The sequence below is a fragment of the Accipiter gentilis genome, chromosome 6 (assembly GCF_929443795.1).
Source record: "Accipiter gentilis chromosome 6, bAccGen1.1, whole genome shotgun sequence".
NCBI classification, from domain to species: domain Eukaryota; kingdom Metazoa; phylum Chordata; class Aves; order Accipitriformes; family Accipitridae; genus Astur; species Astur gentilis.
In genome coordinates, this window is record NC_064885.1 from 13,905,770 (window position 1) to 13,929,300 (window position 23,531).

At 43.7% G+C, this 23,531-nt stretch overlaps 2 protein-coding genes across 10 annotated transcripts; both read right to left on the reverse strand.

Annotated features, from left to right (window-relative positions):
- Positions 1 to 20: 20 nt before the first annotated feature.
- On the reverse strand, positions 21 to 1,304 carry MTERF4 (mitochondrial transcription termination factor 4). Its single transcript, XM_049802752.1, has 3 exons — positions 962 to 1,304; positions 661 to 845; positions 21 to 566 (listed from the first exon to the last, which is right to left on the reverse strand). The coding sequence occupies exons 1-3, from the start codon at positions 1,302 to 1,304 to the stop codon at positions 195 to 197; spliced, it is 900 nt and encodes a 299-aa protein (XP_049658709.1). The 3' UTR covers positions 21 to 194.
- Positions 1,305 to 1,600: 296 nt separating this feature from the next.
- PASK (PAS domain containing serine/threonine kinase) lies at positions 1,601 to 23,500 on the reverse strand. Of its 9 annotated transcripts, none has more exons than XM_049803121.1 (18): positions 23,291 to 23,500; positions 22,324 to 22,537; positions 20,997 to 21,232; positions 19,862 to 20,032; positions 18,379 to 18,519; positions 17,668 to 17,802; positions 16,658 to 16,951; positions 16,147 to 16,309; positions 14,488 to 14,662; positions 11,960 to 13,275; positions 11,106 to 11,287; positions 9,006 to 9,173; positions 7,573 to 7,698; positions 6,842 to 6,976; positions 5,105 to 5,304; positions 3,536 to 3,669; positions 2,375 to 2,521; positions 1,601 to 2,167 (listed from the first exon to the last, which is right to left on the reverse strand). In XM_049803121.1, exons 2-18 carry the CDS (start codon positions 22,493 to 22,495, stop codon positions 1,962 to 1,964), a joined length of 4,101 nt encoding a protein of 1,366 aa, XP_049659078.1. In that variant the 5' UTR covers positions 22,496 to 22,537; positions 23,291 to 23,500; the 3' UTR covers positions 1,601 to 1,961. The 9 variants fall into 9 exon arrangements, with proteins under 9 accessions (XP_049659078.1, XP_049659079.1, XP_049659075.1 ...); XM_049803122.1 differs by having other exon boundaries at positions 16,210 to 16,309; positions 22,975 to 23,500; XM_049803118.1 differs by having other exon boundaries at positions 22,975 to 23,500.
- Between the last annotated feature and the right edge of the window lie 31 nt (positions 23,501 to 23,531).

The following is a 23,531-nucleotide window of genomic DNA, read 5'->3' on the forward strand; positions in this document are numbered from 1 at the left end:
AGGAGGAATGAGGATTAGTGTATTCTGAAATATGGGATTTATTGCTGCCCCTCAGAGGAGCCCTGCAGCTGGAGCCCAAGCAGCCACCAAGGCTGGTGCCTGGGTGGGGTGGTGGTCCAGAGCACCCACGAGTGCAGTGGGGCCAAGGAGTGTGCCAGCATGGGAGAGCTTGGGCACCTTGGAGCCTCACCGCCTCACTCCCGGGCTGGTTTACTTTCTTCACTGTCCAAATCCTCCTCTGCATACAGTGCATCCCTCTCCTCCTCCTCGTCCTCGTCCTCCTCGTCCTCTTCTTCCTCCTCCTCCTCCTGAGCCAGCAGCTTCTTGAAGACCTCGTACTCCTCTGGGGTGGAGCGGGCCAGGCTGGCCAGGAAGTCCTTCTCTGGGAGCTGGAGGATGTCCTTCAGTTTTGGGTTACTGATTTGGGTCTGTCCCTTGTGTGGGGTCTGGTAGAGCCCCCGGCGCTCCAGGAAGATGTGCCGGTTCCTGAGCTCGGCAAAGGGCATTCGGAAAAGACGGGCCTTCACCATCTCCTTCTGCTGGACCCCCATCCTGAAGTACACGTACTGCGGGTGCGACAGGGTCTTTCAGGCACGGCGCCGGGGCGGGTGCCCGCCAGGCCGCAGGCGCTCCCCGCGGCCGGCCGCCCGGGCCCCTCACCTGGAAGTGGTGGTGGAGGCGGCGCGGCTCCTCCAGCAGCACGGCGGGGCACGTCCCCAGCACCTCCCTCAGCTGCTCCGCCGTGAAGAGGCACCGCTCCCGCAGCAGCCGCACCGCCGCCGCCATCCTCTTCCGGGGCACGGTGAAGAGCTGGGGGCAGCGCCTCACCGCCCTCTGCAGCTGACCTGCGGGCACCGGGGTGAGCGGGCCGGGAGGCGCCGCCGGCGGCCCGGCCCCCTCCCCGCGCCGCCGGCGGCCCGGCCCGGCCCGGCCCAGCCCCCTCCCCGCGCCGCCGCCCTACCTCCGTCGAGCCCCAGGCGCCGCAGCTCCCCGGCGCGCCCCTGCAGCCGCTCCGCCGGCAGCTCCAGCAGCGCCGGGCTGCGCTCCAGCAGGCCGAGGGCGGCCTCGGCGCTCAGCCCCAGCAGCAGGAGCTGCGCCGCCGCCTCCCGGTGCCGCGGGCCCAGCCGGGGCCGCAGCCCCAGGAGCCGCCGGGCTTGCTCCTCGCTGAAGCCCATGGCTCGCAGCCCCGCCGCCTCCCCGCAGCCGCGGCGGGGGCACGGCCCGGGCGCGGCGGGGAGGCCGCGGGGCACCGGGGCCCAGCCCGCCGCCGCCCGCCCGCAGCCGCGCAGCAGCCGCCCCGCCATGGCCCGGCGCGGGGAGGAGCCGCAGGGGCCCCGCCGCCGCCCCGCTCCCCCTGCGGGCGGCGTTTGAGAGCGGGACGGGGAGCCTGAGAGCGGCCGGGCTGGGCCCCGAAAGGGTTTTGCATTAACCCGCGTCTCAGTATTGCGAGTTGGTTAAAATTCTCTTTATTGAAGCCTGCTTTTCTTTCCAGTATTCTTTGACCAAAAAAAAAAAAAAAAGGGGGGGGGGGGGGGGAAACCCCACGTCGTGCAGTTCTGTGTCTGCTTTTGAGGCATCGTTTGTGCACACAAACTCCCATCAGCACGCAGAGGGCAGTCAACGTTTATTCGCTCACTTTTCAGAAAGAGTGAAACTACATATAAAATGTAAAAACAGGCAATAAAAATACATTCTAACTTACGACCACTTTAAACAAGACATTGAAATCTTCGCCTCTCAGCTTTAAAACACATCCTGTATAAGAATAATTCTAAACAATTATTAGCGAGAAGCTTTTCTAGAAGAATCCTGCCCAGGCAGAGCAGCCCTGCCTACCGGTAGCTCAGTGCTGACCACCAGATCTTTCTACACAAGAGAAGCGGCAGCAATCTTTCTGCAAGAGAGAAGCGCTTACAATTAATTCCTGTTGGTTCTTGAGCGTGTCCCCTGTAGTAAGGGAGTTACTGTTCCACGGGGCGCTGTGGAGAGGGATGGCCGCAACGGCCCAGAGCTGAGCCCTGGCACTCCACAGCTGCTGCTTCTTCCCAGCAAGGATCTGCACGCTCACAGCTGGGACCATTCAAGCACGGCTCACTCTCCATGCGTGGAGCGGGGAGCCTGTCTCCGTGTGCATGCTCGCTGGAACGGTTTCGGAATCTGCTGCGTTCTAGGGAGAAAGACAAACAGCGAGGGGTGATCCATAGGTCCTGCTGGACAATGGGCATGCCTTCAAACCGAGCACATCTGGATATCAGCAGGTGACCTTCTGGTGAGAAGCATCTTGCTAACCATTGCTCAGTCTTCTCTTGTAAGTCATTCCTGTGTGCCTGGCAGGCCGCGGGTGGAGGAGAAAGCCTTCAGGGTAACGTCTCACCTGTCTCAGCAGAGATGTACACCTCTTCCCAGCTATAAGCACCCAGGTTCACAGGCTGCTTCAGCCAACAATCCTCTGCTAACATGGCTAGAGTTGTGCGCTGCTCTGGAACAGGGTGCAAAAGCCCAGCAATGAGATCCATGAGACCTGGGGAGAGACAGCAGTAAGAGGAATGGCTCAAGCTGTGTTTTAGGCATGCTGGGAATGCAAGACATGGTCCGTATTCAAAGAATGCAGATTTTAATTACAAGTCCTCCTTGTTAATCCCTTGTGCAGTACTGTTCTCCCACAGCCTTTAGTCATGTATGCTCAGCTCTGGGAATGACCTGAGATTTCCAGGTTGGGAAAAGAGAGAATCAAGAGCAGAGTTGACACTGACGAGGACAGAAATAGAAACAAATGCCACAGAGGCAACCCTGGCCCACCGCTTCCAAGCCCAGTCTTGTCCTGCTGTCATCCCCGATTTGATCTGTGATTAAAGGTGCACTCAGCGTTCAGGGAAAGCTTCCAGAATTTACCAGTCCATTGCGGCACCCTGAAGCCGTATAACCACAGTGCTCTCAAGGACCCCAGAGGACTTGCTGATGAAGATTGCTTTAGCCTGACATGAAGTTAGTTTTCTATACCTCCAACAGAAAACAAGGCCAATGTATCTTTCCTGTGAGGTCAAGGCATACAATTCATTTGAAAATGATAAATTAACACATTATTGTCCATCCCAAAAGTGACATGGCATTGATTGGCAATAGTTCAAGTGAGGTAAAACTTGTATTAGTGTTACATGGGTGCTATTATTGATCTTAAAGTTATCTACTAGAGCGAACCTTCCCATCAGGCATTATTTGTTCTGGTTTTCTCAGGTGTAAACCTCACTGAAGCTTCACAAGCTGATAGGCTGGGTCATCGTAACAAATGAGAGGCCTGGAATTTGAAACTAATAAGACATAGGGCAGATAGCTGTGTTCATCGCAGGCATGAAGAACTGCAGAACTTGCCCAAAAAGGATACCTCAGATAACTCTGCTTCCGTGAGCAGCTTTTAAAATTGCAGAGCACATTTGGAAGCATTTTTTAGTCTTCCCCTTTATTTCCAGGGAATAAATACCGCGCATACTTTCCCAAGAGATCTGCTCCTCTAGAAAAGCAAATAGGAAAAATTCACCTTTTGAGACAGGCCGAGGAGGATTCAGGACAGCTGCCATAGCCTCCTCCAGCTCACAGAAGGGATTCTCTCCCAGTACTAGGGTGTAAAGGGTGACACCAAGTGACCACATCTCCAGCTCAGGGCCATAGTACCTATGCAGACATAAACTTGCATAAACTCAGACTGCAAATACGTAATTGTGTGCTAAAGAAAGTCAAAAGAAAAAAGGTGGCTGATAGCCCTTATTTCCAATTTTTAACATAGGAAGCTTGTGAGAATTCTAATAAGGTTCTCATGTGTTTTTGAGAAGTCTGTATTATACTTCTCCATGAAAGAAAAACAACCAAAGAACGGCTGACCAGTTTTGGTTGATGAGTATGTATAATATGCACCTAGACTTCCACATGCGTAAGCTGGTGACAAGAGAACTTAAGCCTCCTCCTTCTCCACCATAAGCCAAAAATATCAAGTAAACATTTAACTGGAAGAGCAGACACTTCGGTGGAATCCCATTTGCCTCCTCCCATCCCTTTCAAAACAGAAGTTACTTGGAAATAAATATTAACTATCTAGACACCATCTGAGAAAAAGGGTCAGTTTCTTCACACAGGAACAGGCTGAATTCCCAGGGCAGCGCTGCTTCACCTTCCATCTCATGCCCAGCAGGGATTTCCTCTCCTCCTTGCATAGCATTTCCCCCCCTGCCCCATCAAGAGGAGCTGCCTGAAGAACCCACGAAAACAGCTGTGAAACAAGAGCCAGATAACATACTTGTATGTACAATTAATTTTTACACCCCTGTGATGGGAAGGCTTCCCTCCAGGAGTGTGTGTGAGACCACCAGCCTCCACGTATAGAGCACTCGGAGAAGGAGAGAATAGGGAAAAGACAGCCAAGATTTGGGCAGCATGTCCAAGATAGCAAGACAAGCTGCAAGGGAAGAACCCATGAGTCCAGAGGAGCACAAAAATCAACAGGGAGATGAACAATGGTCAAACTGCAAAAATTCATACAGGGAAGCAAGTAGGATAGAAGGGAACAGACAAGATGAGAGTGGGAGAAGTACAAAACCCAGGCATGGGAAGGGGCAGATGTTACACAGCAATACTTGCTTATACCACCTCTCTAAGAGCAGTTTTTGGTAGAGACATGTCAGTGTGTTCATACACAGGTATGAAGAGAAGGTTAGCAAGCTGATGTACGTATTGTGAAAGATTAAGGAAATAGGACACATTCAAGTCACAACACAACTCATCCACACTCTTCTACCAGGCTGGAAATTACAATCATAGGCTTGTTCTTGAACTCAGCTCTGCAGTAGGACAAACATTAGTACAAGGCTTTGCAAACATCTGACCAGAATAAGAAAGCCTGTCAACAGACTGTCAGAAACAACTTTGTATGCATTCAAACCTTTACAAGTAATTTCTGTCACTGCAAGTGCCCTAAATCTCACTGCAGTTTTCCACAGTTAGATACTCTAGCAGAGCACCAATGGCAAAGCAGCTTGGCTTCTCTATTCCAGCCCTGCACACGCATTTTTTTGGTGTGATGGACACAAAAATTACTTTTCAGAGGGTGACGTACGGTTTGCCAGACAGCACTTCTGGTGAGCAGTATTCAATTGTTCCACAGAAGGTATAAAACAATTTGCCGGGTTCCAGGTAGGCAGCTGAACCAAAGTCCACTAATTTAATTGTGAAATCTTCAGCAATGACAATGTTTTCATCCTTGATATCTCTGTGAAGGATGTTTCTACAGTGGAGATACCCAACAGCTGATACAAGCTGAAAGAGGAGGAAAGAACTAGGTGTTACTACACAGAGGTGTCCTTCTGGACAATCTACATAGCATCACAGAGTTCCAACAGCCACGCTTTGGCTTGTTTTGACACTGTATAAACAAGATACAGATCCTGATTTTGGTAGCTGGAAACGAACTTAGGCATGCCGGTCAGCATTGCTGCAGTGGGTGTTACAACGCTCTTGGGAGAGAGACTTAAAAAAGCCTGTGCTTGCTTTCCTCTCACAAATGTGCAGGAAGATGGCATGCTGTAGTCACGATGCACTTGTTTTTTTGGTTAGAAGCATCAGAGCTTACTGTTACAATCCTGCAGGTTACTCTATTTTTATCCCAGCTTCATTTGGAGGGTCCTTTGATTTCTCCAGAAGGATATTACTGTGTGCCTCCAATACTGCAGGATGACAAAGCATTTAAGAGTGATGTTTGGTATAAATAATATAGTCACTCCTAAATTCCATTCTTCTTGCTGCACGATTCATGCTATAGTGCCATAATTAAGAATAGCATCAGAATTATATCACCTTGGTGACAATCGTGATTCCTACCACAATACATTTAAGCAAGAAAAGCAGATGGCTGAGGGAGAAAAGTTTCTATTTATAACACAAAGCTCCCTCTGCAGAGAAATACTGTACAGGTCTGAAGTAACAAAGCACCCCTACAAACTGCAGGTTTGTTTAGGAAAAGGGCATATCCATCAGAAGTCTAAAGGGACCATGGACTGCAATTTGTGAACACACACTGCACAGCAGACACCGAGAAGGTGAATCACTTTGGCTACCACCAAAGTGGTATCAGCACCCCCAGCAAGGGGAATGTGGACACAGCAGTGGGTTACCATGTGTGAGGTAATTCTTGCATACCTTAGAGCAAGGAATTTACTCCAAAACATGTGATGGGGAATTACTTGAGGACTGCTGTTGTGGTTGACTCAATGAACAAAGGACAATTCAGCTCTCAGGCGAGCTCCTGACTCACAGTAAACTACCTTGAGTTATTTTGCATTATGCCATGTTAAAATCCAAGATAACTTCTTGATTTGAAATTCCTTAAAAAGAAAAGAGCCCTTTACCCCCATAACCAATCTAAATCAAGCATCTATCTAAGTGAAAGCATGGTTTTTAGTAAGGCTTGGGGCAACTTCTGTGCACTTTCCTCCTTCCACAGAGGAAATGTGACTGCTACAGGAATGGGCATCCAGGTGACAGGGCGGGTGTGCTGCTACAGTCACAGCCAAGAGGCAATGGCTCTACAGGAAACCCTCATATGAAGTAAGGTCCTATAAAGGTTTCTTTGTTACAGGCTTCTAAGTAAACCTTGAAAAGGTTTCTGCAGGTAGCAGTTCAGTTAGCTAGAAATCAGCTCTACAGAATAATGAGGAAAAGTTCTGCAGGTACTGAGCATGACTGATTCAGCATGCCTGCTGATTAGCCAGTAATTCTTTTGAGTGAAATAGGGTCCTGGTTCTTATATTAACCAAATCTCACCTGCACATAGCAACTGTACGTTCCCAGCTCTCACCTGTCTGAATATATAGCTTGCTAATGGCTCATCCAAGTTAGGCTGATTATCAATGAATGTAAAGAGATCCAGACCAGATCCATGCTTCTCCATCACCAGCTGGAAGAAGTGTTCATTTTCAAATACATCCAGCACCTATAAATAACAGTTTTTTTAAATAATGTGCTTCATCCTCAAACTGCCTTTTTTTTTTAAAACAAACACAGCTCTCCTCTTGGAGATTTAATCAACGTATATTACAATCTTTGAAGTCTCATTTCACTGAGCACAAATGTTTCCTGAAAAGACAGCATAATTAAAACTGAGAGCAGAATTAATACCAAGAGGAATTCTCTTTCTGGGGGAAAAACCCCCAAAACAACAAAACCAACAACCCCAAAACAAAGAAGAGGAATCAAGGTATGTATCCAGATTATTTACTGAACTAGTATACCTTCAGATGTGACATCGCACTTCTAAGATATGAATTGTATCATCTTGAAATAATGTACAGGCTTTTTTTCTGTTAAGAATCACACCTTCAGATCTATGTTTACATCAATTGTTTGGGGTAAAAGTGTCAAAGCAAGCAAGTCTGCTGTGAAATACCTTCCAAAACACAGCAGGACAGGTGGGTTCCTTTCTTTCCTGCAAAGGTAGATTTAATACAGGACACTTCCTCACTCCTGAAGAGTAACACGAGACACCAAGTATTCAAAGTTCAAACTGCATTCACTCCGAGTTCACTGTACCTTAATGATACTGGGGTGCTGCAGCTTCAACAGAATTGCAATTTCTTGAGTAACTCTCCCCAGATCAGGATCATCTACCCAGCAGTCCTCAAGCACCCTCTCCTTCCAGATGAACTTTACGACAACCTAGACAGACAACAGAATTCAGCATCACCTGCAAAAGTATGGCTTTGAGCGTTTGGTAAGTTAATTTCCAGGAAAAACATTAGTGAATCATATTACTAGAAGGACAGAAGTAACCTAATGTGCATTGCTTATAGTATCTTAGAAGCTAAACAATGCACAGAAATGGAATATATCTATTTTCTTTTTATTGATGCTCTGAATTGCAAAGCCTTTGACAGGCCAGCTCTCTTATCAACCCAGTTACAGCAGTGGTGACTTCTGGCATAGGGGTGCAGTGGAGGGAAATGAGCACTTGACATCCGTGCAGAGAAACACGAGAGCTTGCCACTCAACACCCAAAATACTTCCGCTGATAAAGAGGAGGGTCCCATAACCTCAACATGTCTACTCCACAGTCTTGAGTTGTGGCATGGTTGAAATTTGTCATTCTCTTTAGTAATGGAAGACTAAAACCTGTAATTCTGTTAAGCGTATATTTCTTTCAACAGGTTAAATTAGCTACATGGTCAGACTTATTCTGTGCCTGTTGTCTTAGGTAACATTCATATACTACACCAATGCAAACATTTTGCTGTCCTGTTTCCATGAGGTTAGTGTCGTGGTTTAACTCCAGCCAGCAACTAAGTACCACGCAGCCGTTCACTCACTTCCCCCATCCAGTGGGATGGGGGAGGAAATTGGGAAAAAGGTAAAACTTCTGGGTTGAGATAAGAACGGTTTAATAGAGCAGAAAAGAAGAAACTATAATGATAATGATAACACTAATAAAATGACAACAGTAGTAATAAAAGGATTGGAATGTACAAATTATGCACAGGGCAATAGCTCACCACCCGCCGACCGACACCCTGCCAGTCCCCGAGCAGCGATACCCTGCCCCCCCACTTCCCAGTTCCTAAACTAGATGGGACGTCCCATGGTATGGAATACACCATTGGCCAGTTTGGGTCAGTGGCCCTGGTTGTGTCCTGTGCCAACTTCTTGTGCCCTGGCTGGCCATGAGAAGCTGAAAAATCCTTGACTATAGTCTAAACAATGCTGAGCAACAACTGAAAACATCAGTGTTATCAACATTCTTCGCATGCTGAACTCAAAACATAGCACTGTACCAGCTACTAGGAAGACAGTTAGCTCTATCCCAGCTGAAACCAGGACAGTTAGTGATTTCAGATTTCTGTTTAAACAAAGGAAAACCCCGATCTACCAAATAGCAGCTTTTAATAGTGTAGTGTTGACAGACTACAAACACTAATCTTTCAGTTTATCCTAAATACTTATTCCAACGAGATCTAAAAGAAATACTTAACCTCCTGGTGATCTTTCTTGCCCCTGGCAGTCCAGACAAAGCCAAAAGATCCTTTGCCAATAAGATGGAGAGTGTTGTAATTTTTTGCGTATTCTCCCTCACATGCCCTTAATCCTTCAAGCTCTTCAGCTCTTCGGGAATTCTCAAAAAGTGAGGTTGATCTGATGGACTAGGTACAGGTAAAAAAACATAGCAAGAAAAAAAATGAGCAAGCCACAGAATCATGTTTATACACACCTGCAAGAATAGCTAAAAGGAGTAAGTGATCTTTGGTTTTGATAGCAAGAACTGTATGTTGATGTAACCACCATACAAGACAAGTTAACTCAACAGTCAGCTCTCAGCAGCTACAAATACTGCTTAATTCAGAGAAAGGTAAAGAAAACAGAAACACATGCACCTTAAATGCTCACACAAAACTCTCTGTGCAAGTAGGAAAATGAATTCATTGTGGTCTATCACCAAATGATAACTTTATTTGATGAATAAAAAGTAGGTTACTTCCAACGTTGTAATTTTTCCAGCTAAGTGTATTCTAGATGGACAGAACTAAAAAGGTGCTGCTTTAAGCCCTATCTATAAATTTGGCGCTTTCTATTTGCCTCAGTAACCTAAAAAGAGTTAGTATGTAAAAGATATTAAATTACCAGTGTTTACCAAACTTTCTGGCAATGCTGGCAAGCATTTCAGTTCTGTAGATTGGTCTCTCAGCAGACGCAAAGAGCAAACAAGTTCAAGGCATACCCTCCTAAATTTTAACACCCCAGTAAAATCCCTAGTAAAGAAACGTCACATGCCTTCCTACCAAGGCCTGCAACACTGCATGAGAAATTAAACACAACAGAAGTTTTTCTTGCTCTGAGGATAGGACTTGGGGTTGTTTGTCTCAGCAATCATTACGTTTCTCCACCAAAGATGGTGTCCAAAATGCATGACAACATCTTCATGTTATACATAATATCGAACATCTTTAGATGTTATATAAGATCTTTAGGACATACTGAGAGGAAACACAACAAATCTCATTGGGGCGTTTGTTTGGAATAGTGAAATTTGGAGTTATACATGAAATGATCAGAACTGCTTGTGTTTCAACATACATGTGCATGTACATGGAAGATGATTTACTAAAAGGTAAACAAGAGCCGCCTTATTACTCAGCTCTCAAAGGTCTCATAAAAAATATTCCAAATAGCAAGTTTTGCCAATAGCCAAGCTTTTCACTCAAATATCTACTTTATCTTCCAGCTCACCGATTAAAAGTGAGACAGGAAAGAAACTACATCTCTAATTTGCAGTACATTTCAATAAACAGCAGCTCCTTAGAATCTCCTGTAGTTTGGAACATACTATATGTGTTACACATGTGATACCTAAATATGTATGTACTTCTCCGTTAAGGTCATCATAAAATCCAGCTAAGTAAAGATCTAGGGAATGCATACATTTATTCAATGGATCTAGAAGATCACCATTAGCTATTTCAATTGATCAAAGATACTATTGTCCTCTACAGCCTTGGTCAAAGTACTGTCAGTTTTACACCCCACTACTAACTAAAAAGCAGGCCTGAGCAGTTCTGTGTTTCGATTTTATGGCATTGACATGTATCAACCATTCAGCTATGTGGTGTTAGCTTTCTGAACACCATCTCAAATGCAGCATCTCAGGAGGCAGCTAAAAAACTGCAGTTTTCTTTTGCTGACACAAGTTAGTCAAGGGAACTTTTCAGCCTAGTATTTCCTTTTTAAATAATGTGTCATTGGTGCCAGTGTGATTGCATTTGTTTACAAATTAATCTCACCACATTGGTGCAGACTTCTATTGTAGATGTACTTAAACCAGCCTAAGAACAAATTTTAAATGAGGTGCTTTCATTGTTCAGACTGGAAAGGTAACTACACTAAGCCAAACACACTACTGGAAATGTTACAAAATAGCAATTGGAAACATTTCTTTTGACATAAAAATAGGGAAACAAGGAAACAGCAATATCCACCCACCACCTCATGACATTATTTTAATTGGAAAAACTTTTTGACTTTAGCTTCAGTTTAACAGTTAAACAAGGAGAGAATTATACAATGGTAGGATTTCTTACTTCTCCAAGGTTATTTGTGGAAAGATCAGCAATAGACTGGGCAGAGCTTGCTAGACTGGAGAGCAAAAGCTGTCTCTTTGCTACAGCTTCCTTCTGGCTCTGTAGAAGGTCTTTCACCACCCAGACACAGAAAAGTATGGTGCCTCCCTGCAGTTCTACACGTTTCACTTCAAAGAGTATACCTGTAGAAACAGGTGAGGAAGTTAAAATGGTAGAATGAAACTTTAGTGTTGAATGAGACAACAGATATTTTAGGACAGAATTCTGAGCTCTTAAAATTAATTCCTCCATTATTAATTTGAGGAACACCTACTCAGTAAGGAATCATCAGAGGGGCTGACAAAAGCACAGCTATTCTAGAGATACTTGGCGGCTACCTCCATAGTTCCCACCCCCCAGCAGAAACTTTTGTCAGTGTCTGATTGTGATTATTAATTTCACACCGTTATTCTAAATTACATAAAAATGAGGATTTTATACAACAAGCCACAGAATCCAGCTGAAAGAGTAAAGGAAACATTCCATTATACAATTTAAATACAAGTTTTACAATGGACTTTATATTTTCTGTTGAAAAGAAGTTATCAGGTTCAAATCTTTTAATTGTGTTTTAAGAATATTTCTGACCATTCAGTCTGGATTAATTTCTTAGTAGCTTTGTATTTTATACGACCTGCTTTTCCAATACCCTCTGAGTAGACTTAAATACCATTTTTTCTTCCTGGATGCTACAGCTTCTTCCTTCCTCTCCACTGTGAGCTTCTAAGCAGAACTGTCTGCCTTCTGCAAAAATGTGGGTAAAAAAGAGCACCCCAATAAAAGTTGTGGGAAGGGGAGAAATAGGTTTAACTTACTTAATTGTGAACCATCTCTGTGGCAGCAATTCCCAGTGTAGCTGCCTTCTAGAATCTCCAAGGTCAAAGGAGCTGCTGGATTCAGCCTTCCTTCTTGTTTCACCGGGGTCGATGTTACTTTTATCTCCATATTTTGCTGCCCATGCAACTGACAGTCTTCTTCAGGACTACCTTTGCTTTTCAGTGGGTTTCTGTTGAAGTTGTCCCCCACAGTCTCTGCACGAGTTTCAGGCTTCTCAAGAAGTGCTTTGGAGGATTCCTCAGAGTTTTCTACATGCCTTCGGGAGGCCAGGCACCCAGAACCATCTTCTATGGCAACACCATTCAACAGCTGCTTTTCTTGCCCAGTTGAAAAGGCACTGTTTTTCTCAGTTAGCATATTGCCTACAGCCAAGTCTGCTGCATTAGTGGAGGATGCTCCTGCAAGAGCTGCAGTAATACCTAAACAATTGTCTGAGTTCTCCTTGACATCAATATTCAGACCCAGTACCTCAAGACCAGAGCAAACACAGTTCAGCTCAGTGTCTGATTCTTTAACATCTTCAGAGGATGTGGCAACTCCTGGTGCAGAAGCACTGCAACCCATTTTATTTCCTGAGCAAACATCATGGATAGTATTTCTTCCATTTGCAAAGAAGGATGAAGCATCATTTAGCAGGCAGTTTTCAACAACAACATGCTCAAGGCTGGAATGTTTTGCATCACACATCAAGTTTGTTTTTGACAGCTGCCCTGTAACCATGTGGTTTTGAAAGCCTTGTTGGTAGTCCAGTGTTGCCCCAGACAATGGTTCATCTATTGTTGGTGTTCCAGGTGAGTTACAAGTAACATCAGAAGACAGCTTAATTGGGCCATAGGATGCAGTATCTAGATTGCCTTCTAGTCTAGAACAAACAGGCGACCAGGCAACATTTGCTGAAGAAGCCTGTTCCCAGGCATCAGTGGAGTGCTGATGCTTCAGCATTTCATATGGTAATCTACAGACCTGCTGACAATTTACTTTCTTGAGGTCTTGATGATGAACTTGTAGTTGGTTAGGCAAGATACTAGTCTCACTGGCATTTTGAGTCTCAGATGCACCAGATACTGCACTGTCACTGCTTCTTACTGTAATCTTCATGTTCTGACCTAAATCCAACTGTTCTGAATCAGATGACATGGGCGAGAGCCTTGCAGAGAGCATCTTTTCAGAATTATTTGATCCTGCCATTTCCACTGTTCTATACTGTTCCACTGCTCTGATTCTGTCAAGCCAGGTTTCAGGGTAAGGCTCTCTATGGTGGGCTGACAGCTCATTGGTAGCAATGCTCTCTTTGCTGGAAGGATTCAAAGTTATTAGTGATATCATGATGACAAAAGAATGGGAAAACTGTCATACTGTATACAATCCACTCTTCCATTACCATGGTCATGGTTTAAAACCTGCACCAATTGTTTTAAGTTTAAAAGAAAAAGGCAGAAAGCTGTTGGCACAGGCATCTAAAATCCTAACAAATTCCATCTTGGCCAAAGAAGAGCAGGTACACTCGAATGGCACTCTTTCCCTATGGATTATGTCCTTCTCTAGCTTAATTTCTAAATATATATCATAGATCATTCACCATAACAAAAAGCCAGTACACATGGCAGGATACTTTTAGTCTTGAGAACAGAAGATCCGTTGTCTGTCCAACAGAAGATGGATGTCCCCATCCATCAATTTAACCATGGTTCACTGAAGCCCATAGCACAAGGTATTTTACAAACATTTCTATTACTAAAAATGCGGAGTAGAAAAACAATCCATGCAGCAGAGCACTTACAATCCAATTATGACATGAGAGGCATAAACCCAGGAGAGCACAAGGAAACAATGAGACTGTCAGTGTCTTTAAAAAGCAGCAAGAACTGTGCTGTAATAGTCTATATATTAAAAAGGGCAGTAAATATTTTCTGAGGGTTAGAATTGTTAACGTGGAAGGCTTTAAATTTGACTTAAGATAAACCATGTGCATCATATAGGTACTTCTGCAGAACTTCTAACCACCTAACAGGAAAAAACCCTGAAAAGGTACAATAAAAATGGCTGGACTTAAGTAACACAGTAGCCTGTTTTAATGGATGACGTGACAGCTACACTGAGCGCTGGAAGGAATAACATTTAGAATTCATTCCAGGTAAGCTGGCTTCAGTGCAACACCAGCTGGTGGTGGATACCATGGAAGGAGATAAACATCCACTGTTTCTGATCTAGCAAAGATAGAACCTAATTACCTTCCCTAGCTTGGGTGAAGCATTTGGTCCCAGTTAAGAGATGGAACTCCTATAACTTTATAACTGTAGATTGTACAGATCTAAACAAAAATCTAAGGTAGGCAAAACTCAATCTGTCTTGCAAATAGTGCTCAGATTCTAAAGAGAGCAAGTGTGGAAGGCTCTTATTACACCTTCCCACAGACATCACAGAGGTGAAAAAACAGTTTTTGCTGATGATTGCCACCATGGCTCTTAATTTTTCAAAGTGAATATGCAGTCCATGAAATGCTTACCTATTAGAGGGTGTGGATGCCACTGAAGAAGGTGAGAGAGTAGAAAATAAACCAGTCCCATTCTTTTGTTTAGTTTCATCATGTATTAATTTGTCGTCTTTGCGTCTTTGTTGTAATTTCTGCTCTTCATCTCTTGACAGAAGGCTTGCTAAAGATGCAGCCAAGAAGCTGCTGTCTGTACCAAACAAGAAACAAAACCATACCAACTTAGCCTTTTTTGTTTAGGCTTCAGAGACTACAGGGATTAAAAACAATCTTGGAACTGCCTTGGTCTGTCTCGTCCCAAAGGAATTGAGTATAAAAGACTTGATTAAGGCAAAGCGGTGCAAATGTGAGCACTCCACTCTACTTCGGCCTGAGAAGTCATCACATGCAGGAATCTAAATGTTTCGGGGCTGCTAAAATTTGCCTTCCTATAAAAGCTCTTGGACAAGTATTAGCCTTCTGGGTTAGCTACTTGGATTGAAGTTGAGAGACCTAAAAAAAGGCCAATGACCATACAAAATCTGGAAATAAAGTGATCATACAAATAGCAGCAGCAAAAAAAACCCAGACCAACGAAAACACACATACACTCTCCATTCCAAACACTTAAAATTAAAAGGTTTAGACTGCATTTATATAACTCACTGAAATTGCAAGACAAAAAGTATACAGTCTAAATATGTTTAAGAGAAAGAATAAGACAAGAACTTCCTTCCTTCCCCAGTGACAACAGATCAAAAGAGAAAACCATAAGTTTGTAAGATGAAGCAAACTAAGTATTGTTAATGAGTGAACAAATCCAGACTTGAATCTAGAAACATCCTTCCATTTAGTAAAGGCTGAATGCCAACAATGCTTCCTCACTGAAGAACTGAATTACTCCTAGATTAGAGGCATCACTTCATCAAAGAATTACCTAAGAAATTGCATACTGTCTACTAACTTTTCTTTGTTCCAGTTGTGTGCATTGGTTTCAATGCAGATTTGCATTTCTAAGCAAAGAAAAGAGAAAAAGAAAATAGGGGAAAAAAAGAAATGAAAGAGACAAAACCAGCATGAAAGATCTTTTGCAATACAGATGAAAGTATGCACTTGCTTGTGTTCTCTGTTTTGGGCAGAGTTAGCTGGAAAGACAGATTTGGAGACATGAGGCTTCCTTGCTTCTGTTTATTCCTGTTGTGTTCAGAGAAATACAATTTTGACAAATTCTTTGTAAATGCAGCGAAGTGCATCAGAGGAATATGTGATGACTCCTAACTGAAACACCACAGCAACATAACATTGAATATTAGCCAGCAACATGAACCAATTCAGAATAATATTAGAATTCTTCCTTAAAATATTAGTCCTAAGTATCTACAGTTCCACTGCAGTACTGTCACAAAACCTATATTTTACATGTCTTAAAATACTCACAGATAGCCTAACAGGGGAGGGAGAGAAAGGGAAGTGCTCGTTAAATACAAAGCATTCTCTATTAACAGTGTAATTTCCAACTTGGATATTCAGTTTCATCTTCTTAGCAACAAAGAGAGAAGCACAACCTTAGGTGAACAATTCTGTTTGCCTTAGGTTACAGTGGAAATCCAATTTAAAAACTGCACAGAGGTACGCTGCTTTTACAAAGCATGTTGCCATGTTCATAGGCAAATCTCTTGTCTCTATTCATTTTACCTTTGTTCCAGCAGCCAGAGCCAGTTGTATGGCAGGCAGTAACATCTTCAAAGATGCACTCACCCGCTGTCCCCACGGAGTCGTCAAGAGGAGGTAATGGCAAAGAATAGTCACTGCTTCTCTCCATGTTGTTATAGAAACCAGGGATCAGGAATGTAATGTTCTAAAACACGGAATGAAACATTACAAAGCTAAGCTGACTCTCACAGGTTGGGGGCAAATGCTAACAATCCATGTTTGTGGACCTGATTCTGATGAATAGCCAGGCAAAAGTGATCCACCTGACTGATGAAGAACATGTACTTGAAATCCATACTAGCTCCTCAGCACTGCAAGACTTAGCAGTTACAGCAAGGGAATTTGCATATCATCTGACAACTCACTCGCTGACACATGAAACACAGAGGTTTTGTGACAGACAGAAACAAGTGTAAAAGACAACTTTACAATTCCAGTGGATATGCTGCCAGACGTAGCAGTCTTTTGGGAGGGATGAAAACTCCTACCTTACCTTTCCCAACAGTTCTTTCTTCTCATAGCCGAAGAGCATTAAAGCAAAACTATCCTTGATGCCACAGATGGTTCCATCTGACTCGACAGTAACAAGACCACTGATGGTGGAGAAAACCACGACTGTAGCAGAGTAATGATAGCCTGTGAAAGAGCCTTCTTTTTCTGTCTGCGGAACACCATCTTTCTGCACTGCTGCTTGGTCCTCCTCCAGAAGGCTTACTTGCAGCTTTAAACTGAGAGGAAATGCATTACCCTCTCTGGATCGGCCTACAGCTCGCTGGATCCTGAGGTTCTAAATTAAAGCAAAAAAACCCCAAACCCCAAACAAACAGAAAATCTCTAACTAACCAAATGTTTTGGTTTTATTCAGTACTGATATAAAATTACACAGGAACATTCTCAGGAAAAAAGGAGCAGGAGAAAGGAGCAGGAATAGAAAAATGAACCAATCCTGTGAATATCAAAAAAACAAGTCTGGTTTTCTAAGTATTTGGAATCCAGTGTTGAACTCCTGTATGAATATCCTGATGATGAAGACCAGGAAAGTCCATGCTGCAGCTTTTCAGCAAATGAGGCATTAATAAGGCCTCTTTCAACTATCTAGCTGCCTAGATAGTTGAATGCCATGCAAATGCCAACTATCTTGGCATTTGCAAGATCTGGGTATTCTTTAGACTTTCACTCCTCAGAAAGACATGACTGAAACGGGCTAAAGAATTCAAAGGAATTTTAGGGAGCTGAGACAGCACGGTTTCTTAAAAAAACAGGATTGGAGAAAAGTGTCTTTCACCAGGACAGATTCCACAGTGAGAGGTCAGGGCTTGGTCTCATTCCTAGTTAGGAAATATTCAGACAGCAGCTCCATGAATAAACAGCATACCCTTTTTCAGGGGACTTACGCTTCTCTCTGAAAAGGCTTTCTTCTGTTATATAAGGAGGGAAAAGAGTGTGCCCCTATGTTCCAAATGGGAAGGGTAGGGAAGAACATGGTTGGTGCTGATACTATACCTTTGGGATTTTTTTGTCTAGAGGAGGGATCTGCACAGAAGGAATCAGGTCCTTTATGTGGAGCCCAACTACTTCTTCCAATGTTGGGTAGCCATGGAGGTGGGCAAAAAGGAGGTCACATGATGTAATCTCTCCCTTGGGAAGAAAATTTACGGGACTATTTTAATTTTAGCATTTTAGCCACAGTCCACTCAATCCTTCAACAACAGTTTCTGCAAATATCTAAGCAAACGGCAGGAAGTTTCATTCTGCAGCCTCTTCATGGATACAACTACCTCAGTAAAAGCAGACATAGCATAATGCAACACTTCTCTGACATTATCGTGCAGAGATCCTGCCCTTTGCTGCAGGGGAGAAGCAGGGGAGTCCAATGCTCCTCACAGAACTTTTCCTCAGCAAGCTGATCCCTTCACAATGGTAGGACACCCCTACCATGAATAAGCAACCCCCTGCTGAACTGTCACTGTTCAAGTCTAAGATGTCCATGGGCAACAGACAGTGTATTTTAATGTAACTTGTTGAATACATCAAGGCGAGTTGCATGGGAGAAATATGCACAGGTCCTGCACATGCTATACCAGTTTCAGGCAGTGCTATGCACACACTTCGTGTTCACAAACAGTAATGTGTCTGCTAGCTTTTAGACATGTTTCATTCACACATTAACTCTCAGAAACAGCCATCTGATTTGATCATTAGGAAAACACTCACGTCAACCCTGAAGGAAACAGAAGCTGAAAGTCTTTCCACTGGTTCCAGCACAACCACACAACACTGGCTGTCCTTGCTTCTTATTCGCCTCAGCCAGACCGAGACAGGGATCTTCTCTTTGAGACGGCCTATAATATCCACCTTTTCATAGGATTCAGAGATGTATTCACAATTTACTAAGACTGTGGTTACTTAGCAAGAATTTCAAACAAGAATAAGATATTGAGCCAGGATATCTCCCCATCATTGGTAGAAAAACATTATTTCTTGACTACTTACTAGTTTTTTACTGGAAGAAATACAGTTTTAATATAGAGATGAAAAGGTTTGCAAATAATTCACTGATCATACACAAAATGTCATTGTTGCTTTTGTATCTTCTCTCCCTGCCTCAGGAAGACTAAAGACATTTCCTTCAGCATAATAAATGTGCCAATCTAATACCTTGCATTCAGCGAGAAGTGCCTTTCAGAGGTGCCTTATTTAAGGGATGTCCCATGGTGTGAATGAATACTCCACATTAGTAACACAGTTCTTACTGTCAGCTGCAAAAATAGCAGTTTAATTTCTTATAGGAGAAGATTCTCCTCAAATCAGAAAATGTTTACTTATCTCATAACCTGCAGTGTTCATATCAAGCTTTTTATCATTTTTATGTGATCCTGACAGAATGGGTTTATGAATTACACAGTGACTCCTATAAAGTACTTGGAATGGCTATGGCTTGGAATTAGTGCCTTTATCAGACAATTAATTTTAATCCTGGATTTCACTGAATCACACTTAGATATTTCCCCACCCCCCCATATCCAATTGAGGAAGATCAAGTTCCGAGATGCTGACAATTTCAGTACAAAAATAACATACCAGGAAGAATATGAGGTCATTTTCCAAGTATTTTCAAGTGACAGCTCACAAAAGCAGCAAAAGAAAATAATTTTGAGACATTTCTCATGCAGTTCTTTAATAAACAACCCCACTATAGGCAAAATATCAATTCCATTCTTTTGCACCAACTAGGTGTTTTGGCACAGACATTTCATGGTATTTGACCGACCTGTAACTTTATAATATGCACAATGCAATTTAAGATCATTTTTAAAATATTTTAAAAGACCAGACAATCTGGAACTTTTCCGTAACAGGTTTTTCCATGTTAAGCAACTATATTGATTTTATTTTATTTTTTTTTAAATCTAATGTCCTTTAAGTTTTGATTTGGTCAAGTCATCATGACTATACACGTTAGCAGCTGCAAGGCTCTCACAGGTGCCTCCCAAAACATCTTTTGGCCTCTGAATTCCCACATCTGCAAACTTTTAAACCGAATGGTCCTACATATGACATAATTGCCAAATGCCCACAAAGTTAAATATATCAGGAAATTATACTGCAAATGTCAAAAACACCCCCAAAACCCCAAATGAAAGCCTACAAAAACACTGTATATAGTTAGGAATATTTCCTTGAACATGTCACGTACCACAGTTCCTGAAACCACCGATGAACATTCATCAGTTTCTATGTACTCCTCACCCACAGCTTCCCATACTTCTTGACTGGATTTGGATATCAAGCAGGACAGCTTTTGACCAATGACTTCCTGACTACTGCACCCAAGCAGCTTGCAGGCTTTGTCATTAGCCACTAGGATCTAGAAAAGCAGAAAAAAAGCACCAAAACAAAACAAAGAATAAAAGCAGTAAGCTTTGTTAATAGATCATCATCTCCTCATGTTGTTGCTTTAGTGTCTTATAATATCCCTTCCTCTTGGTGGAAATGGAGGGGTTCTTTAAAAATCTGAATTCTTCAAAAACAGTTCACTAAAGCTTCTTATTCTAGGACATCCCTTGCCCACACATTTTCTTGGTTAAGGAGGTTTGAGACAATGCTTTCTTTTAGGTTTCCTGCTTTGTTTTAACTGCCTACCAGCTCCAGCTTCTTGTGTCATTTAAATAATTACATCCATGGAGGCAAAACTGCAAAGTTGTATTTGCAAGCAAAGCCTAGGCAGACCACAAAATTTTATCCATACCTGAAGGCATGAGGTAATCACACCAGTCATTGACACACTTAAGCCTGTGACCAAGTCAGGATTAAATGCCTTTAATATGGGTAAGCTCAAACTGTCAGGTCAAGCTAAAAATGGCACAGCTCTTTAAAGTTTTCAGTTCTCAATTTTACATTAATGTTTACTCTCAGGACAGAAACAGAGAAATTCTCTTCCTCCCAATGCAAAAGGCGTATTTACTGGAGCAGACAAAGAGGCCTTGTGCTACCACAAACCCATCCCAGGGTTGGCACTTAACAGACATAAGACTTGAAGAACATTCTGCTTTTCTTTCTTCCCTTGTACCATTTCACAGCTGAAAAAAGACTCAAGACATGCATTCTTCTGATATGGTCTTGCATATTTTGCTAACTACAACCTGCAATGGAAATAAATGCATTGTCAGTCTTCAGAAGACTACTGAGCTTGAACAGACTATAAAATACCTTCATGACGCTCTGATTGCTTGCAGATACACGTAACAACAACACGCATTTTAGCCTGTCTGATGTCATACAACCTCTACCAGTTACAGCCTGCTTAGTTTAGCAGTTACTACTGCAAATACCTCTGTTGTGTTGACATCCACGGTGAAGATGGCTTTGTTTGGATTGCGTGCAGCAGTTGGGAGGTGCTGGCTGGATTCCTCCACGGCGAGGCCATGCAAGAAGGAGCAAGAAGCAGAACTTCCAATGGAAGTGGAGAGAGAGGCAGAAGCCCATTGAGCCCATGAGTTACCAGTTTTGCTAGTACAAATGTTACGAGCTGCCAGTGAAGACAAACAGTAAGAGCTCCATTTCTCCCCTGTGAGAAGATAAAGATCAGCTACTTAGCTATAACAGTCTACTACAGGAGTATTAGAGGAATGAATAAAAAAAATAGTTGTCAGCTGAAGCAACTGTCAAATAATCCCAAAATATATGCTTCTAGATTTTTAAAGAAATTACAATAAAATAAAATCAATGAAACTAAAGAAAACAGAAACAATTCTAACAAACATATCTTTTTGAATCACAGCCACTGGAACAATTAAACTCAGTCTGTAGGCTAGAAAAAAATTGCCAACATCCATAAGATTCAACCAGACTAGTTAACTTTTATTTTTCACGTAACATGAGTTTAAAAGGTTTTGAAATCCCTCAAGTTAAAACTTAAACTGTTATTAAATATAATTACAGTAAGTGTTCAAGCCCTTATTAAATACTGCATTAGTCAGAAACCAGTTAATTAACTCTTCACAAGACGTGACACTGAAATACCCGTGCCCACACCAATGTTTTATGTTACACAATGCCAAGTGATTGTACTAAAATTTTCAAAGGTTCTGCCTGTAAAAAACATTTCCCTGGGAAATGGCAATAGCAGACAAAAGCCATCACTCCACTCCAAAAACAGTAAGCAGCTTTGAAGCTTTAGGAGTACTGGAAGAAGCATTATGAACAACTCATCACAAGGACATCTCTGCATTTATGCACCGCATACAGTATGAATAGGGTCACCATGTTAAAAAAAAAGGAAGGCCTGGATCTAGATGCATTGTAAACTGCAAAGTTCTTCCCCTCCTAACAGAATCCAGTATAACAACATCTTTCTCTTCACTGGGAAATTTTTCGTGTTTTAGATACTAATATAAGATGGCAGGGTGGTCCAATGGCAGCCAATAAAAGTTGCCCAGGAACAAGTGCAAGTGCAGAGCACCAATCCAGCAATGCATCCCCTGTAAATTCTCCCAGCCTGCAGTAATCTGTGGCTTAGATACTTATTGAACAAGTGCTTTCTGGCAGCTACTTATTGCTATTCCCTCTAGGTTTGAGGGAGGGGAGGAGAAAGATCTGAAACCGTCTGAAACGCATCACCTTCACTGCTGACACTCAATCTCAAAATACTGTGCTCACCAGAAAGAGATGTTCTAAGACGGCAGAGTTCAGAGAGCTGACTTTTCCTGCTTTTTCTGTCCCAGGGGTATGATCTACTTAGCTTATCAGAGTCATTCAAGAGAGCAAGGACTAAGCCTATTGGTGAAGGCCGAAGGCCCCCTTCAGAGGAGCTATAAGCCTTGGCTGCCATGGTCACACTCTGGTTGCCACGCCACACCTAGGGAGCCACGATCTGTAACAGAAACATAGAAATTCAGTCAGCCTTACAGTCAGGCACTGAGTCCCAGCTTGGGACACTGGCAGGTAACGATGCCTTCTAACCCAAAGCACAGCCCTGTAAGTTACAGCAAGACTGTCGCTCGTTCTTGCATGTCCGATTAACTTTTGGTCTGTGTTGCTAGTGCAAAGGTGACTCTATTGACTATTATCCTGCCCAAGTGGTATAGAATACCTGTGATCAACAGGACACATCCACCATATTTCTGTAAGAGCTACCAAGCACCCAGCGTGCACCCTCTCCCCACTCCTGCTCGTTTTAAAAGCAAAAGTTTTGGTAATTTGGGAAGTAATTCCCAGTTTTGAGTCAGCAAGTGTAGCACAGCCTCCTCCTCTCCCACCCAGGGTGCCGCCCGCACCGTCCACCCTCGCGGGGCTGTAGCCCTAGCTCACCGGCAGTGAAGGCCCGGTCCCGGCTCTGGTCCAGGTCCCAACCCCAGCCCCACCAGGACGGCCACCGCCACGGCCACCACTCCTCAGGCCGGTCACCACACAGCCAGCGGGCGCGAGGAAGTGGGGGGCGGGACTAGGCAGCCGCATCGGCCAATAAGCGAAGGCGGTGGGAGAGCGGCACGGAGGAGAGCCAATGGGGCGCCGGCGCGGGAGGAGGCAAAAATGATCCGGAGTCGAGGAATCTGCGGCTCACTCCGGCCTCTCTTCCCCCCGCAACCTCGCCGCCACACGCGATGTCCTGCTTCGAGCCGCCTACCCCAGGCAGCTCCGGCCGACCGGCCCCGGGCTCCCCTCTCCGGGGGTAGAAGGCTGCAGGTGGAAGGCCCCTCCGCAGGCTGACAGACATCCTCCGAAGAATGTGTAGGCGCAACGACGAGGCCGAAAGCAGCTCGTAACGCCTCAGGCCAAAGGCGCTGATAGGGAGGGACCTGCCCCCAGCTGCTGCAGCAGCGCCTGGCGCTACGACCGCTTCCCTCCCTGCCCGCCGAGAACTACAA

What these genes read in the sequence shown, in the direction of transcription:
- MTERF4 (XM_049802752.1), bottom strand. Translation starts at nt 1,304, where the DNA reads ATGGCGGGGCGGCTGCTGCGCGGCTGCGGGCGGGCGGCGGCGGGCTGG. An exon ending in GCGCCTGGGGCTCGACGGAG is followed by an intron (nt 846 to 961) that starts GTAGGGCGGCGG and finishes CGGTGCCCGCAG; the next exon opens with GTCAGCTGCAGAGGGCGGTG. An exon ending in GCCTCCACCACCACTTCCAG is followed by an intron (nt 567 to 660) that starts GTGAGGGGCCCG and finishes TCGCACCCGCAG; the next exon opens with TACGTGTACTTCAGGATGGG.
- PASK (XM_049803121.1), bottom strand. Translation starts at nt 22,495, where the DNA reads ATGGCAGCCAAGGCTTATAGCTCCTCTGAAGGGGGCCTTCGGCCTTCA. An exon ending in AGCACCCCAGTATCATTAAG is followed by an intron (nt 6,977 to 7,572) that starts GTACAGTGAACT and finishes TGTTATTTATAG; the next exon opens with GTGCTGGATGTATTTGAAAA. An exon ending in TCCTCGGCCTGTCTCAAAAG is followed by an intron (nt 2,522 to 3,535) that starts GTGAATTTTTCC and finishes GTCTCTCCCCAG; the next exon opens with GTCTCATGGATCTCATTGCT.